Below are 19,471 nucleotides of genomic sequence, written 5' to 3'. Positions count from 1 at the left end.
GATCTCAATAGCTTCACGGTTTAGTCGGAAGTAGAAGTGGGTTCTATTATGATAACCGAAGAGAGAATATCTGTGTCTTGGAAATGGATGTGCCATGACCCTTGGAGGAAGGCATGTTCAGCGACAGCAGATTTTTCTGTTTGCCCCAGGCGACAGTGGCGTTTAGATAATTTCAACAAGAAGGCAGAAGAGCTGCACCTGAGCAAAATATGGCACCTGCCAATCCAAGATACCAAGATCAGGATGGTTAGAAGATCAACTCTTCTGAATTTGGGACCTCAGATCCCCACCCACCAAATCAGAAGTTGCCACGTCCCATCAACATGTCACTTGCTTGACATCACAACAGCGAAGTTGATCCTTCCACGTCTCCAGCAAAAGCGTCAGTGGACAACAGTCACTCAAGGAGATCACGTCGTCTCCTTGCTTACCAAAAACAACACTGAAGATGTTGACCACAGTAGTGGATGAAACGTCTGCTACAAAAAAGTTTGGAACACCGCTTAACAACCCAAAAGGTGTGAAATTTATTATAAACTCTGGCCATGAAAGCCTACCTTCTCTTTTTAAATGTAAATGAGTTGGAAATTTACTGTATATTTATTGTTAAAAAAATCAAAATGTTACAAAGTAATAAATATGAGATACAACAGTAAGATAAAACATCAGATCATACAGTAACAAAAAAGTTCACACGATGAGCCCAGGCAGCAATTATTACCCACAATGTAGTGCTCCATAGATCTATAGCTAATTTTGCACCATGGTTTGCGGGAACTTTCCATGACCATGGAAACATTTGATGTGTGATTGTATGCCCAATATATAAGAGAATCGAATTCATACCTGAAAAAAGTCATTTGCATTTTCACTTGTTTTCGTGTCAGAAAAGTTAAAATTCACTTGTTTCCTCAAGTTGAGAATATCACTCTTTACAGTTTAAAAAAATAAAAGTTACATATCAATATGGTTGCCAGATTTTAGAAATTAAAGTATGGGATACGTTTTCTGAGCAAGTTGTGTGTGAACTTAAAACTTTTCTCTATCCTTTGACTTTTCCTTCTCTGACAGAATGAACTTTGCTGGACTGCCCACTTACAACAAAGAATAAATAGAAAATTTCCTAACCATATTAATTCATTTGCAAAGTTTTACTCATGCGTGGAGTACTACAGCTATTTTACGCTCATGAGGGCCAACTAAATCAAACTTACACTATCTGGAATCAGCTATAATATTTTATCTTCCATGAAGGAGATGTACTCTAACTACTAGCGTAGGGACACATTACACTGCTGTAGTAGTCATATTGGCAGACTTGCATCACAAGGTCCTGGATTTGAACCCCACTGGTACCACAGTGGTGGTTGGCTGAAGTTGATTTTCTGTGGTTTCCAACTTTAAGGCACAAATGCAAGCCAATCTCCCCATAATAAAGTCTCGCCACAGAGAGCAACAGGCCGACAAACGGTACAAATATTCAATCATTATACTTCACTTCTGAAATATAGATGGGAACACTGAAAAATCAGAACAATCACACTTCTGGTACAAATCACTAGATAGTAAATTGAACATGGCGATAGACCTGAGTTGTGCTTGGTTTGAAAGAAAGGGACCCATCGTGATAATTGTGCCTGTTTGGTCATCATGACACTCTCTTTCACAAGATGCACCTCTGGTCAGAAATCATTCTGACAGGATTGAGCCAATTTGGAACCTACAAAGCCTCTGAATGCTCTTGTGTATCAGACAGTTATTTGTTTGGGAGATGCAGCCATCAAAATTCATGCTCAGAAGTGAGAAACTCCAGTAGAGGATGGATATTTGTGTGAATATTTCCTTTTAAAAATTTTGTGGGCAGGATTCTTGTTGGCTTTTTATTAATTACAGCAATTTGACTATTCAGGCAATAAAATTTTCTGCCAAACTAACACACATTGTTTGGTGACATTGAATTTGCTAAGTAACAAGTGCTTCATCAGTTATATTTATTTGCAGAATGAAACATTTTGGTGATCACACTAGAAACACTGAGGTTGTAAATGGGATAAAGGTAATGCTTAACTACCACCATGAAGACAAACATCAGATCTGCAAGTTTGATCCCAGAGATTTGCAAAGAAGAAATCTTTCTCTTGACCCCAAGCAAACCACTGATAGACGAAAGCTTCACAAGATGCCACTGCTTTCTTCCATATTCAAGAAAAAAAAGTACAATTTGGCATGTGAACATGTGTCGTCCCATATTGAATTAAAGTAACTATAAATATTCTAATACCAGAGCTATGTACTCCAGAAGTACTTTCTCCAGAGAAAAATATTTTCAATCCAATCAGTGGTAAATTTTTCTATGCTGATATGACTACTGAAGTTGGTATGTGGTAAAGAAAGAAACACTGATTGTGTACCTGTTGTAACCATGATGAGACTTTTTAAATCAGATAGCAGTTATCATTTGTCTCAAAATTGAAAAATCACAGAAAACCAACTTTAGTTGACCACCTCTGAGTGATTTGAACTTTCTTGATAAAAAGTGATTATAATTCAGGCCACAACTAGAAACAAGAATGTTACTCTGTTACTCGGGGTAAGCATATTTTGGCATCCGTCCCCGTAATTTGAATCAACAGAATGGATTTGGTGCTCTCCTGTTCAGTACCAGGTCCAAAAAATCGCTGCCCTCATCACAATACCAACATGACCACACAGTGGCTGCTGCAAGATTGGATGAAGATTTTAATATTTGAACTTTAGCACGCGAGTGTGCAATGAACAAAAAGTTTTTATTATTCATGAGGTCTGAAAGTTTTCAATAAAAAATTGGGTTTCTATTAAAAGGGAGTTTGCCCATTGTTGTCTTTATATTATATAATACAACACAGCAACTGTACTACAGCATAACCTGTATGAAATGGACTGAAATAATCTGTTTTAGACAGGTTTTCATTTTACAAAGGTGCAATCATTGATGGAGCTGTGGCCGGTAACCCAGGTCAATAAGATACTTGCCTAAAGTACCAGAGAATGTGTAGGGTGTCGTGAGTTCGATACCTGGTTTTCCCTTGCCAGAAACTTTCTTCAAGGGGTACATCAGAAACGGCAACATGACCACAGAAAAAAGATTGCTATTGCAGGGAGTCCCACACCGAGGGGCTAGAGCACCAACCTCTTGAATACAAAAAAAGGCTGCTGTTTGTAATTAGCAATAAATTGTAGGTTGCCTTGGCCTAATTAGCCCTAGTGTGAAGAAAATGACAGTGGTGCAATAAAAATGATTGATGGAGCTATCTCCTTATTCTGTTCAAGACAAGTTTCACTATATATGATAAAATATTCAAATCTGGCTGGAACCTGTCATTTCTTAGTTTGATAGAATGTGTTATATAAATAGTAGCATTTTATTTACCTCTCCTTGTGATGAATTTAATGGCAGCACATATATTAACTCTTTATAGGTCTCTGAGATAATAATTTCCCTTTTTTTCTTTTTTTTAAATAAGATAAAAATAACATGAATTTTTTCCACTAAAAAATTATAAATGTCTATTTCTTGGTCTTTTGCCCTATAAAAGGTTAAAAAATAATAGATGAATTCTAGAGTGCTCACGTCATGAAAAGTTATGATCAAAATTTATGGAAAAGGCATGCGATAGATGCTGTGCAAGCACTCTGTAGATGATATATAAGTTAATATTTACCAGCACAAAAGAACGGTGCACCTGTCCACCACTTCTTAACATCGATAACCATATAACAAATCGAGATCAATATGAATGCCATGCTTCCAGTTGCAAAAATGTATGATACAGACCTAAAAAAAAAAAAAAATTGCTGACCAAAAGTTTCCACATTTAACCTCTTCCAGGTCCAATTTATACTTATTTTTATGATCAGATTTCAGGAGACAATTTTTGAGAAAAAAATAATACATAATTTTGTTGTGAAAAGTAATTTTGTGGAAGCGAAATCTTAAAATTTTTACAAATTTTTTTTTTCAAATTTATGGTTTCATTAATTTGTATTGTTATGTGAAGGGTCTGGAAAACAGACACAAAGTTTGGCTGGTATACTCCCTGGATATTCTTGAACATAATAGCATAAACTGCATGCAATTTTTCCAATATATTATTTGAGGGGGCAAACCTTTTGTTTTTTATTGTAAAATTTGTCCTGCTAGATTTTGCTGCAATGAAGTTAGATTTTAGAGTTTCTACTAAAAAATTTAATATTCCTTTAATAAATTTTTCTCTTCATCACACTCTCCCTTCAGGGTTCTCAGCAAAATCTGCTTGATCATTTCCCTGACTTTTCCTGACCAAATTCAAAAATTTCCCTGACCAAAAGCGCATACACTGTAACGCGCATAATAATTCTAAACCATCCAATATCACTCTAAATTATCATCGCCCCCCACCCCGTATTCATGGGGGTTACATTCCAGGGGTGGGAAAAATACGGGAAATCTGCGAATAACCGAAAACATAGTTTTATTTGTTTATCTCATTTCTTGAATATCATGAGAAGAGCAGGATGACGAAAAAGTATAAGGGAATGTAAAAGAGGGTGCAGCGATTGATTGTTGATGTTTTCTGAAAGAACATTGCGATTTCTGTTTGTTGTTTCTTCTTCATATCATCAAGTATGTTGGATTGTGTTGACAAGACTTCCTTTACCAATTTTTCTACATGTGTACCATAGAATGTACCGTAGAGGGACTCTACATCATGAAAATAATCTATGACTGATTTCAACTTGCGAAGCCCTCCCCTATGTTACTCATGGTGAACTTGTATTTTACTTCTTTATTTTGATTCGTCTGGTAATGCTTGTTTCATGAGCAATCAACTGCATTAATTCTTCCTCGGTCAATGCCTCTGAATTGCTATTAATTAGCTGTTCCGACTTCTCTTCTATATCCATATCATTGAACCCTTCCCCATCCACCTGTTTCGCTAACATGACAATGTCTTTTATAATCTTTTTAGTTGGCTCAGTAAAAATGGTTGTGTCTTGGAGTGCACATTGTGGCCAAAGATCAATCCAACCGAGTTGAGATTGTTTCTCTCTTAAGAGCTGCCATGGTTCTAGTGATGACAGTAATGGCATTAGTGATAGCGTAATTTGCATGCACAATCATCTTCATTGAGTGACATGTATAGTGAGCCTTGAATGCTCGCATTACCCCCGATCAAGGGGGCTAAATGATAGATGTTGTATTAAAAGATATATAACAGACTTCCACACCATCAACTTTGAACTAATTGACATCTGGGTGTCCAATAGTTTTATTCAGTATCAAAAGAACTTTGAATGGCATGTCTTCACTCTCAAGGTACTTCCAGACTTTTGGAATGAAACATTGTTTAAACCAATCCAGGAAAAGTGTTTTCGTAGTCCAACCTTTTCTAATGTTCATCAAAAATACTGTGCGTGAGATTTAACTTATCCTTTCCCTTCAATGATCACGGATTCATAGATTTAAAAATGATGGTCGGCTTTACCATGTACCCATACGCATTTGCACAAACAACATAGTAAGTCTACCTTAAAACCAGGAGCTCGCTTTTCTTCATGGGTGATAAATGTTTCCTGCTGCTTTTTCTTCCAAAATAGTGCAGTTTTATCAGCGTTAAACATCTGCTGAGGTGAATATCAATTCTCTTCAATAATTTTCTACAAAGTCTTTGGAAATTTTCTAGCTGCCTCCTGGTCAGCAGTGGCTTGATCGCCAGTGATTTTTACATTGTGTAATCCAAATCGTTTCTTAAACCAATGTAATCAACTTTTACTTGCATAAAATTCTGATGAAAGAGACGTTTCACTACCCCTTCCCTTTATAGATGAATAAATTAATCTTTTTGCTATTACCCATTATGATCAATTGGACTACCTTCTTTGTAGCAGTCTTCTGCTACAAAGAAGGTCTGCTACTAAACTTTTTAGCAAAAAAATCCTGCATTTTCGGTATGAGAAGCATGTGGATTGCATAGGCGATGCAAAGTTTTCACTGCCACAGGTGCAGCTACACCCACGGCTGACCGAATTTCAGTTCCCTTTTCTTGATATATCTCACTGTAGATTTGTTGATTCCGTAATGGCGAGCCACGGCAGCAATTGACTTACTTTCGCCAAGCATAGCCAATATATTCAATTTTTCTTGTAAAGTTTTCACTTCTTTTTCTCCTTTCAGAGCATTATCAGTAGCACTAGACAAATAAGCCATCCTAAACACGCACAACTCAAATCTTGTAAACAAAACATGTGAATGACGATTGCTAAGCATTGCTGAAAAAAAAATTTCAATGAAGAAAAAAACCCCGCAAATACAGGAACCACGAATACGGGGAGAGCCGAATGTATAACATTTTGTGATAATATACCATTGAAAAGCACATTACAGACAGAATGTTAATATTTTGCCACCAAATCAAATTGTGTATATGATCTTGCACACAATACCAGTTTCCTTGGAAATCTCACACAGATCAAATCATTCTTCAACATAAAAAGGTTAAAGGTTCTCTACCCACAGGCAGGAAAAAAAAAGCAAGAGGATAAATGTGTTTTCAGAAGAGATAGAAAAGAAGTTAGAGCTGGTATTGGCTTTGTTTTCAACAATGGAAAGGAGGGTCTCTCCTCTTTAGACAGATCCCATCATCTATTTACTCAGAGGGCAGATTGTTCCTTGGCCAACATTGTTTCCCAGTATGTAAAATCCCACCCTTCAACTGATAACACATTTCTCTTAGTAGGGGATCTGGAGGAAAATGCTGATAAGGATTTTTTTTCCTTCCTCTGAGGATCTGAAAAATAATCTTCCATGGAAAAAAGTGAAGGTAAACCACTTGAATGTAGATTTATCCTCTGACTTTTTTCTCCTTCAGATTTTCCCTGACTTTTCCCAAGTATTTAGAATTTTCCCTGACTTTTGACAAATATTTAACATTTTCCCTGACTTTCCCTGACTGTTTTCCAATTGCCTGACTTTCCAGGTTGCTGGGAACCCTGCCTTTCCTTTAAACTCACTGCAAAAATCAACTTTAACAAGGCAAACTTTTCCCCTTATGCAAAATATCCTTTGCACTCATTTCCCTGATTTTGTCTCATCTTCCTTAAATGATATTCATATTCTCTGGAGTAAATTCAGAGAGCCTCTCTCTCTCTGTTCCCATCAAAAATACTTCCTCAAAATGTCTCTAACCCCTGGATCAATCGTGTATTATCCATTTAAAAGGGAAAATTTGCTGAAATGTCTCCAAACTCAAATTCAATAACTCCTTTTCTCTCCAAAATGAGATATACAGTATACACGTAACCTTAAAGATCTCATCTTTCACCAAAAAACAAATTATCTAACTAACTCTTTACCTCACTGCCTTAAAACTAACCCATCAAAATTTTGGAATTTTCTTCGCCAAAAATCAGCTGGCCCTTCTTCCCTTAAAATTGATAACATTGACATAACTTCTCACCTTGATAGTGCCACAGAATTTAATCAGGCTTTTTCTTCTGACCACACTTCCTCTCTCAATACTCTTTTTCTGATACATTACTCAACTCTAGTCCTGTGGTCTTCACTAAAGTAGACCTTCTGAATCTTTTAAAAAAAATTGAAAGCCCACTCCACTGGCCCCCGATGGGATCCCAAAACATTCTCAAACTTTGTGCTGATGAAATTTCTAATTATCTTTAAAACGTCTCATTGAACACATCTAACTTGCCCTCTGACTGGAAAATTAAGATAATTCCAATTCATAAATCAGGTTCTCTCTCTCATCCTCTTAATTTTGACCGGTTAACAATCTATATATACTGCAAGCTTTTTGAGCACATAGTTACCAAGGAAATTCACTCACACCTTGATTCAATAAACTTTTTCCCTAATCAACATGGCTTTCGATCATCTTTATCAGTAACTACCCAATTAGCTCTTTTCATACATGATTTATCAAGCAGTGTCAACAAAAACATCCAAACTGATATAATTTTCTTGGATTTCTCTAAAGCTTTTGACAAGGTGTCCCATAATAAACTTCTACTTAAACTCAAAAACCTTAGCCTATGTGTTCAACCACTTAAATCGGTGGAAGCCTTCCTCACCAACCGCAGCCAGTTTGTCTCCTTCAAGAAACAGAACTCCCCATTTCTCCAGGTTAAGTCTGGCATGCCCCAGGGTTTGGTCCTCTTGCCTTTATTATTTTTGATTTATATAAACAATCTTCCTAATTCCATCAATTGCCATATCAGACTCTTTACAGATGATTGTGACATCTACCAAACAGTGCACAACGAATCCGACCAAGCATCTCTCCAAAATAACCTCAACATTGTATCGGAATGGTGCTCTCCTGGCAATTACCCTTAAACTCTTCAAAAAGAGTTTTTATGAAACTTACAAAAAAAACTTCCCTTGATTCTTCTTACTCTATCAATAACTCTATAATCACTGAGATTTCTTATTATAAATATCTGGGTGTAATCATTTTTGGCGACCTCCTTTGGAACCTTCATGTCAATTACATCTTTCATAATTGTCTCCAAAAAACTCTTATATTTCTTAAAAACCTTAAAAACTCTACCTATCACCCCAGACATCTCTGCTTCCAAACCTATATCCTTCCTGTACTCTCATAATGCCTGTGAAATCTGGGACCCCTATAATCTCTCCAATAAAGACTAATCAGAATCTATTCAAAATAAATCTGCTGGTCATCTTCAGCCTCTGTAACTGAACTCAAGCACCCAGGGCTGCAAATAAAGTGGACACAAAATCTTGCACACAATACCAGTTTCCTTGGAAATCTCACACAGATCAAATCATTCTTCAACATAAAAAGGTTAAAGGTTCTCTACCCACAGGCAGGAAAAAAAAAGCAAGAGGATAAATGTGTTTTCAGAAGAGATAGAAAAGAAGTTAGAGCTGGTATTGGCTTTGTTTTCAACAATGGAAAGGAGGGTCTCTCCTCTTTAGACAGATCCCATCATCTATTTACTCAGAGGGCAGATTGTTCCTTGGCCAACATTGTTTCCCAGTATGTAAAATCCCACCCTTCAACTGATAACACATTTCTCTTAGTAGGGGATCTGGAGGAAAATGCTGATAAGGATTTTTTTTCCTTCCTCTGAGGATCTGAAAAATAATCTTCCATGGAAAAAAGTGAAGGTAAACCACTTGAATGTAGATTTATCCTCTGACTTTTTTCTCCTTCAGATTTTCCCTGACTTTTCCCAAGTATTTAGAATTTTCCCTGACTTTTGACAAATATTTAACATTTTCCCTGACTTTCCCTGACTGTTTTCCAATTGCCTGACTTTCCAGGTTGCTGGGAACCCTGCCTTTCCTTTAAACTCACTGCAAAAATCAACTTTAACAAGGCAAACTTTTCCCCTTATGCAAAATATCCTTTGCACTCATTTCCCTGATTTTGTCTCATCTTCCTTAAATGATATTCATATTCTCTGGAGTAAATTCAGAGAGCCTCTCTCTCTCTGTTCCCATCAAAAATACTTCCTCAAAATGTCTCTAACCCCTGGATCAATCGTGTATTATCCATTTAAAAGGGAAAATTTGCTGAAATGTCTCCAAACTCAAATTCAATAACTCCTTTTCTCTCCAAAATGAGATATACAGTATACACGTAACCTTAAAGATCTCATCTTTCACCAAAAAACAAATTATCTAACTAACTCTTTACCTCACTGCCTTAAAACTAACCCATCAAAATTTTGGAATTTTCTTCGCCAAAAATCAGCTGGCCCTTCTTCCCTTAAAATTGATAACATTGACATAACTTCTCACCTTGATAGTGCCACAGAATTTAATCAGGCTTTTTCTTCTGACCACACTTCCTCTCTCAATACTCTTTTTCTGATACATTACTCAACTCTAGTCCTGTGGTCTTCACTAAAGTAGACCTTCTGAATCTTTTAAAAAAAATTGAAAGCCCACTCCACTGGCCCCCGATGGGATCCCAAAACATTCTCAAACTTTGTGCTGATGAAATTTCTAATTATCTTTAAAACGTCTCATTGAACACATCTAACTTGCCCTCTGACTGGAAAATTAAGATAATTCCAATTCATAAATCAGGTTCTCTCTCTCATCCTCTTAATTTTGACCGGTTAACAATCTATATATACTGCAAGCTTTTTGAGCACATAGTTGCCAAGGAAATTCACTCACACCTTGATTCAATAAACTTTTTCCCTAATCAACATGGCTTTCGATCATCTTTATCAGTAACTACCCAATTAGCTCTTTTCATACATGATTTATCAAGCAGTGTCAACAAAAACATCCAAACTGATATAATTTTCTTGGATTTCTCTAAAGCTTTTGACAAGGTGTCCCATAATAAACTTCTACTTAAACTCAAAAACCTTAGCCTATGTGTTCAACCACTTAAATCGGTGGAAGCCTTCCTCACCAACCGCAGCCAGTTTGTCTCCTTCAAGAAACAGAACTCCCCATTTCTCCAGGTTAAGTCTGGCATGCCCCAGGGTTTGGTCCTCTTGCCTTTATTATTTTTGATTTATATAAACAATCTTCCTAATTCCATCAATTGCCATATCAGACTCTTTACAGATGATTGTGACATCTACCAAACAGTGCACAACGAATCCGACCAAGCATCTCTCCAAAATAACCTCAACATTGTATCGGAATGGTGCTCTCCTGGCAATTACCCTTAAACTCTTCAAAAAGAGTTTTTATGAAACTTACAAAAAAAACTTCCCTTGATTCTTCTTACTCTATCAATAACTCTATAATCACTGAGATTTCTTATTATAAATATCTGGGTGTAATCATTTTTGGCGACCTCCTTTGGAACCTTCATGTCAATTACATCTTTCATAATTGTCTCCAAAAAACTCTTATATTTCTTAAAAACCTTAAAAACTCTACCTATCACCCCAGACATCTCTGCTTCCAAACCTATATCCTTCCTGTACTCTCATAATGCCTGTGAAATCTGGGACCCCTATAATCTCTCCAATAAAGACTAATCAGAATCTATTCAAAATAAATCTGCTGGTCATCTTCAGCCTCTGTAACTGAACTCAAGCACCCAGGGCTGCAAATAAAGTGGAGCACGCAGGTCTCGTGCCCCGGCCGCTAGACCTGAGGGGGGGGGGGACGCAAATTTCATTCTGAAACCTCTCCTTCAACATTACAAGAGGGCGTCAAAATGCGCGCTTGCCCCAGGTGACCAAGCATCTAGTTGAGGTCCTGCAAGCGCCAACTTAATATCCAACCGCTTTCCACACAGACATATTTCTCAATTAACCTTTCTTTTCATAATCGTTCATGGCCTTTTTCATATCGACACTTCTAATTCTCTAAATCTAGCTTCACACTTTTCCAATGGAATTAACCATTCCCAAAAATTGAAACCCATCTTTGCATACATAGATTGTTTCAAATTTAGTTTCTTTCCTCTAACAATAACAACCTCCCATCAAACATTATTGACTGTACAACAGTTTCCAATTTCTTTTGCAACATTAACAATCTCCTCTGTCAAATTTTACCACTGCATTCCCTTGTATAGGCCTCTGCCAAGCAATATTGAATAAATAAATACTATATACAGTTAAATCCTGTTATAACGAACTCCAAGAGATCGAAGAAATCACTTCGTTAAAACGAAATTTCATTATAAAGGAATTCTAGGTTTTTTGCATTATTCCTATGTAAAATTATCTGAGGAATAAGAAAAGTGTTCGTTAAAATGGGATTCGACTGTATATGCAATTTTGCATTTAAAAAAACACATTTTTTTGTGTGTGTTTACATAGTTGCATTTATCACACAAAAAGGTCACTGCACCTGATGTGTAGTACTACATTTGATGGCCAAAAAGGTGATGAAGTGAATAAAATACTGATGTCACACAATGCAAGAAAGAAAACTTAAACAGTATAAAATTTCTCTGCCCCTCCTACACTCTGGATGGGCCAAGAGCATGGAAAATCACATAGGACCAACAGTTTTATACATTAAATCAGGGTCAAGGTTACAAATATACACACAGATATCAAAAATGAATAAATAATTTGGCATTTTTGAAGCTGATATCAATGATATTAGCCCTCAGAGAAACCAATATTTTTCTTGCCATTTTGCTTAAAAGATTTGACTGGAGAGAAAATTACCACATAAAAATTACATTTTAGCAGAAAAGTGTTGATTTTGATAAAACAATTTTTCAAATCTCATTTGGCTAATACTTTACAAATCTGGTGATAAATTTGTCAATATAGAATGGGCAAAGGTAACAAGGCTATAACATCATTCTATATGAAGAGAAAAAGTGCCAATCACGAAAGAAGACAGAACTTGGCTTTCAAAGAGATTGAATATATTTCAGTTTATTTTTTTGCAAAACGCTTGCAAGGGGAAAATTAACTTTTGTTGGGTGTTTGGCGCGTGACTGACCAGATCAACATCACTGACACGTTACAAAATTTCAAAGCGTTATAACTCTCTCAATATTCAACCAATCCTAAAAATAGGAAGCCCTTTTCCATATTGGTTTTTGACAAAAAATCATGTGGTGTAGTTTTTGGGCGATTGATAGTTCACGTTGCATATACAAGATGTAAAGATAAATTATTTTATACCCTTCATCATAGGGATATACTTCCAATTAGAGAAGGTATGCTAATGTCATAAAGATTTCAGATATTCATTTTTCAAGGGGCTGCATAGGTATTCAAAATACAAACTTACCATATTTTAACATGCATAAGGAACCCCTTTTTGCCAAAAATTGTGGGTGGAAGGGTTTCCTCATACATGGATAGTATAGATATTAACATATATGATAATGAACCAGTTTATGTAGCTGATTGGGATGCAACAGATGAGAGTGATGAGGAATTTATAATGGTTTCTACGATAAATAGAAAAATATTTTTTTTTTATATCTTAAAATAATAAATATCCTTGATAAATTTCACCCAAATTTTAAGCCCAAAATATCATGGGGGTTCCTTATACACATTAAAACACTATAATTTTTTTACACAATCTTCCCTCTTTTAAAACTTCCAGAACAACAGAAAACTTGTTCTGCCTGTAGCAAGGCCAACAAACAAAAATGTATGCGTCTAAGCCAAACATTAGTGGAGAATTTTTCAGCATTGGCAAACACATATCACTCAATTTTATGAATATGCATTAAAGATACAAAGTTGATCAAACAATGGTATCTCAATGATGCACCCCTGTCCCACCCCTAAGAGTATGCAGTTAAGCTTCGTAAATCGGACGCCACCATCCTGCTCAGTACATGCTCTGGCAGGGCAAAATGGAAATAAATCCAGAGTCGAGTGATTTGAGGGGAAGGTGCCGGCCCCTTAATATCCATCGTGTGGTTTTTGGCTATGGCTACAGAGCCAAAGCCGCTGACCCCAGGGCTTAGTGCAGAACGTGCACCAAGCTGAAGCCTCACCCATCTGTATCAATCTGGAAAGCTCAGCCTATCAACAGTAGGGTAAAACTAACCTGTCTCACGACGGTCTCAAACAATGGTATGATTAGAAAGATGTTTTTCAGCTTGAAATATACTTAGAAATTTTATACTTAGAAATAGATTTTCTGCCATCCCAGAAAAATGAAGGTTGTGTTTGCATGGTATGTAAGAGGACCGGGGTTCCATTCCTGGAGGAGACAAACAACTTTCCAGAGATTCGTTTCCACATAACATCAAGAAAATCATATTACACGATAAATTTCAGACTGAAAAAATATCTCTCTATACTATCACCAGTTAGGGCAGCCATTGCTCTAGTTAAGGGAGACTGCAATATCTTCAACCATCGTTTCATTCTAATAATGTGTTTTATAAGGAAATGAAAGTTGTCTCTGATATATTGGTTAGTGCACTTGTCCAGTATGCAAGAGGATATAAACAAATTTTCTTTTCAAAATATTTGTTTCGGTATAACATCCAGAAAATCCTATTGCTGAATAGTATGACTACCATTTTAATCAATGATTTTGTTGGTGAGAGTTCACAAGTTTTGGAGCTTGAAAATCTCTTTTTTAGAGCCTATACACAAATGGAATAAAAATTACTCATTGGTTTTTATTTCCTAGGATAAACTATTAACAATAATACCTAAACAATCAAAGTCATTTATTTATTATCCAGTTCTCTGGTTTTTTTTCAATTTTTTCTTCTTTATTTCACTTTATTGCATTTGTTTATTTCAATTTTATTAATTTTTATGTATTGATTTTATTTTATTAAATCTATAAAGCTCTGCTAGAGTATTTTGGATTAGAATATTTGAAACTTAAAAAAAAGTTACTTACATTACAGTTTCATCACTCACTGTGTTTGATACTTCGCATTCTCCTGGATGAAATTGTTTCAATATATAAAATTGTAATACAAGATTCATCGAAAGACTGGTTATTTGTGGAGATGAAGATTACAAGGAAGAAAATTCATCGCTGCCCCTACGGGGACTTGAACCTCGGTCTCTCACTTGCCGGACGAGTGCTCTACCATCTAAGCTATGAAAACAGATAGAATATTTCAACCTTGGAGTGTATATATATGTTGAAAGGCACCGTACATGGACGGCATCAACAATCAACTAATAGCTTGTGTAGGACATTTCTATATGCATGTGGCCTATGTCATTCACGAGCTATTGGTTGATTGTTGACGCTGTTCATGTACGGTGCCTTTCAACATATATATATATATATATATATATATATGCTCCAAGGTTGAAATATTCTATCTGCTTCCATAGCTTAGATGGTAGAGCACTCGTCCGGCAAGCGAGAGACCGGGGTTTGAGTCCCCATGGGGGCAGTGATGAATTTTCTTCCTTGTAATCTTCATCTCCACAAATAACCAGTCTTTTGATGAATCTTGTATTGACAAGTGGAGAGGACATTTCTATATATATAAAATGGTAACTAACTAATTTAACAAAATTACTTAATTTCTTAGTCAAAGGACATGTTGATGTGGTATTCCCATCAAACTCTCCACAAGGGAGAAGAGAGAAACATTTTTGAATGCACGACATATCATAAGAAATAAGGTAATTAGAACTTGTCATAAAACTTTCAAACAATTGAAAAGTACTCAAACCTAAATGTGCTAAAATATTACCATAAATTCTTATTGATAGGTATCCAACCTTCATTTTTTGTTCCTTTAGATAATATAATTGCCAATATTCCCTGAAAAAAAACAAAAACAACAAAGAAACTGTTGAGTCAAGCAAATCTTGATGGGATTTCTTATGCTTTACTGATATTGCCAAGATGTATTTAATTGCAAGATGTTTCATAAAATTTTAAGTACTGATAAAAAAAGAGAATCCTTGCAACAAAATGTCAAGTAGAGATTATCAATCAGAAAGAGAGAAGAAACTCTCAATCAGAAACTTGAGACCATATTTGTATTAATCATCCAGTAGGACTAAAAAAAGAGAATCCTTGCAACAAAATGTCAAGTAGAGATTATCAATCAGAAAGAGAGAAGAAACTCTCAATCAGAAACTTGAGACCATATTTGTATTAATCATCCAGTAGGACAACTTTTAAAAAATATTATTGGAATGTACATTGTTTTTTGTAATAGTCTCTGCTGAGCAAAAAAACCTGAAGCTTTTATTAAAAAATTCAATCTAATTATGGACTTTAGTTTTGCCCCTGCACTTTTTAAAACATTACTGCTTATTTCCAAACATAAACAATGTCCAGCTGACATTTATATCAGAAATTTGAAGAGCTAAAGGAGGTTGTGCTATAAACTCAAGTAACTAAATAGTCATTTACCTCTTGGAAAATTAAGAGGTTCACATGTGTACAAAAGTCAAGGATGAAGTACTTTTCTTACATATATTGAGAAAACTAAGCATAAATAGTGACAAACATGCATCACAAATGTTTGTCGCTATTCATGTACAGTTTTCTCAGCATATGTAAAATAATGCTCTGTACTTAATTTTTGGACACTCGTGCATAATGAGAAAGTGCAAAAAATTTTCTTAGTGTGACACACTTATCAATACTTAGGTCCAACAATGTGTCAGAACATAGTTATATAGGGGTTACTAGATCTTTAACTATCAACATAGACATCTAAAGCTGACCATATTTCATTGAGAATAAAGTAAGACATCCAGTCACTTGGCACTCATCATTTTAACTAAATCAAAATTGAACAAGAAAAGATGAACAACTCTATGTTATTACTACTTAACCAAACACACACCTCGCAAAAACATTCCTTTGAAATTTCTAACGAATTGGTACATACTGGAACATGTGTTTTGATTGTATGTGTGGCTCTAACAGATTTATTTTGTCACTGTTATGAATTTTTCATGTTATAGTGGTACTGCCATCTGTCTTCCATATTTTAAAGTGAAAGCTGCAGATGCCAGAATTTTCATGTATTATACAGGTTCTCAATGTGATGATAAATTTCGAAGAAATGGAAGCAGAAGTGACAGAAGTTGTCATTATATCCAAGGTCGTTTTCATTGACATCATAAGCAAGGTTCATTAACATTATTCTTTGAGGGGATCAGCCAGGTCTGCCAATTATTACTGTTACAGTCGAGGTGTTGTTACACCTGTGTTTCATTGTGTATGATGTTTTAAAAACTACAGACACTTCACTTTTTTTTTAAATATGGAACCAACAGGACCTATACAGATGTCTGACAACCCCATTTTTATATCATTATTTCGCTATTAATTTATATGAGTACATTTTATTTTGAAGTGGTATGGATGTAATGCCAAATATGCAAGATTTACAGAAAATATTAACATATACTTATGCACATGGTAACATATTTATGAAAATAATTTAATATTTAATCCAATGCAAATTACAGATAGTAGCTATAAACATTAAGTAAAGATGCAATGAGTATAAAAATTGTGCAGTAGAAGCATAAACTCTATATCTCAAATGTTTTCTCATTATGAATTCAAACCTGTCTGTTAAATACCAACTCAGCTTCATTCCACTTTTATGTACTTACTGTCACAACAGCCCATGCTGTCCAACGAATCAAGCGACTTCTTGGAGTTTGATATATCAAAATGATTTTTCCTGCCTGAAAATATAATCATTTTAGTGGTTTCAAGAATTATTTGGTTGACAAGAAAGTTAATTTGAGAATTGTAAAAATTACCAAACATACAAGATATAGAGATAAAGATGAAAATGGTTTGGCACTATTTTCACATTTACCACAGTAGCTACACTAGTAATGGTTTTGATGTCTAACACTTGCACAAGATCTTCAGTGATTATAGATGGCTGCCTAAGCCTAGATCAGCGGTTTTCAACTGGTGGGTCATGTGCCGCCGAAAATTCTATAGAACATTAACCACATTATTTTCTAGGGAAGTCCAAAATATGATAAGTTAAAATTTTATAACAACTAGTGTATAAACCTAAATTAAGACCTTTATGATGTTTGTGTATTAAGTATTTGACTGAAAATGCAGAATTCCAAGTAATATCTCACCTGAAAAGACAAAATACATAAGAAATGTGTTTTGTCTTTAGGTGATGACTGCCGCCAGGCAGTCGAGTGGTTAGGGAGCTAGCCTCTCACTGTGCAGGTCTGGGTTCGAATCCCGGTTCGGGCATGGATGCCAACTATCACTAACAAATTCCCTTGGGAATATGTGAGGTTCACATTTATTTATTTAAAAAATATATATATATATATAGTTGGATACTCTAACTTTTAGCATTCAGTGAATTTGTTTGCAAAGATATCGTAGAATATTTTCACTTTATCAACCATTCTAAACAAAATGACAAGATATTTTCGATTTAATTTATAATTGTCTAATAACTAGCTAGGGATTCAAAATATTAAGCAAACACAGCATTTTTCAGTTTTTAATGCACATTCGTGCATCAGCGTTAACTTGCATCCATTTAAGATACAAATAATGGAGCCATAATACTAATGGTATAATAATGGCAAATATTGGAGCCTGAGCTCCAATATTTGCCATCATTTCCAGAATATCTATAGAAATATTAGGTTTGAGCCTACCCCCCAATATTTTGGATGAATTTCTGTATTTGTGTGAATCATTTTTTTCGGGATTCACAATGTGGAATATTAAAAATAAAATTGATCATATACTTGGAAGGAGACAACCCTTTAAGAGGCAATTAGAAATTACTAAGCAGTATGGGGAAAAGTTTTCCATTGAGCGATCAACTTTAGAAAGTATCTGGGCTTGTCAATGCTAAAATAAGAGGGTTTTATGGAGGCAAGATATCCCACCATATTACCACTTGAAGGGTTTAAGACTATGCACATTCGAAATTTGACCTAGCAAAAAAGATATTGTACATAAGCTTTAAGGTTAGATATCTAATTAAGACTCAGGAATTTTAATTACCTTTCATTACAAATCTCAATTTAATAGTGCCGCAGAAGTTCAAGTGTACCGCAAGATAAAAATATTGAAAAACACTAGCCTAGATAATCACACATGTTCTGAAGAGCTTCCTTAAACAGGCTAACCAAACAGACAGATGTGACCACCTAGAAAGGCTATCTTAGGATGGTTTGTGCTCTTTCCCAAAGAGTTGGATGGTCTCTGAGAGCAACAGACTAACCAAATGTTCTCCAACATTTTTATGGCTACAGATTGGTGAAAGTAGTTGAATAATACGTTTGCCTAGTTTTTTCAATGCAGCTTGTTTGAATTTATAATGCTTTCTAAAATCGGGAATAAACAACGTTTTAATAATCATTATGATAATTATGTTTATGAATACAAATATCCATCTTATGTATTTGTTAGGATCAACATTTTTTTCCTCAATTTTTCAGCGATTTTATCTACAATCAGGGAATTTGCCGACTTATAGATAGCAACATTTCTGATGACAACTGACATGACGTCCTGTATTTAAGATCCCAATTCTTCTTTTCTCCTCAATAGAATGTGTTCATCTGTGCATTTGAATGTTTTTCCCGTCAAATACATTTTGTTTGCTGTGATTTGTATGCCTCTTTATTTCTCCACCCTTCATCCATTTTTGCAGTAATTAGCAAATTTGTCATAAATTAAATCTTTTGGCTACAATCGGCGATATCCCATATTTAGGATCACAATTTCCCGCATTTTCCTTGATGACACATGGTGAACCTATATATGGAGGTACAATTTTTATTTGATCAATATGGATATTACTTTTATCAATTACAGCAACTGAAGAATTTTCATTCAGTTAGAATCGAATTATGAAGTCTGCCAGCTGACCACCTAAGCCATCGTTGCAGACCATAGGTTGAGAAATGCTGCTGTATTATATTGAAAAGTAAATTTTAAATTATGTAGCGGCTATATGAATTGGTTGTAATGTTTCCCAGACCAGCACATGTTCATGGACCAGTGGTTGAAGAACACTGGTCTAATCCATTTAGACACTGCCACTAC

At 35.3% G+C, this 19,471-nt stretch overlaps 1 protein-coding gene across 8 annotated transcripts in view; it reads right to left on the bottom strand.

The window, feature by feature from the left end:
* Positions 1–581: 581 nt before the first annotated feature.
* Positions 582–19,471, bottom strand: part of Hgsnat (Heparan-alpha-glucosaminide N-acetyltransferase) — a 78,550-nt gene continuing 59,660 nt past the window's right edge. For all 8 annotated transcript variants that reach the window (XM_089239827.1, XM_089239832.1, XM_089239825.1 and 5 more), the window contains 4 exons: positions 17,035–17,109; positions 15,144–15,214; positions 3,702–3,814; positions 582–846 (listed from right to left, as the gene is read on the bottom strand). In XM_089239827.1, coding sequence (XP_089095953.1) covers positions 671–846; positions 3,702–3,814; positions 15,144–15,214; positions 17,035–17,109 — 435 coding nt within the window. In that variant the 3' untranslated portion in view covers positions 582–670. The remainder of the gene's footprint in view (positions 847–3,701; positions 3,815–15,143; positions 15,215–17,034; positions 17,110–19,471) is intronic.

Source organism: Pholcus phalangioides, unplaced genomic scaffold, assembly GCF_987345545.1.
Source record: "Pholcus phalangioides strain wild (caught in Gottingen) unplaced genomic scaffold, Ppha-v1.0 ptg000011l_1, whole genome shotgun sequence".
In the NCBI taxonomy this organism is placed as follows: Eukaryota; Metazoa; Arthropoda; class Arachnida; order Araneae; family Pholcidae; genus Pholcus; species Pholcus phalangioides.
The sequence above is the reverse complement of the archived record's forward strand: the minus strand, read 5'-3'. Positions and strand labels throughout refer to the sequence as shown.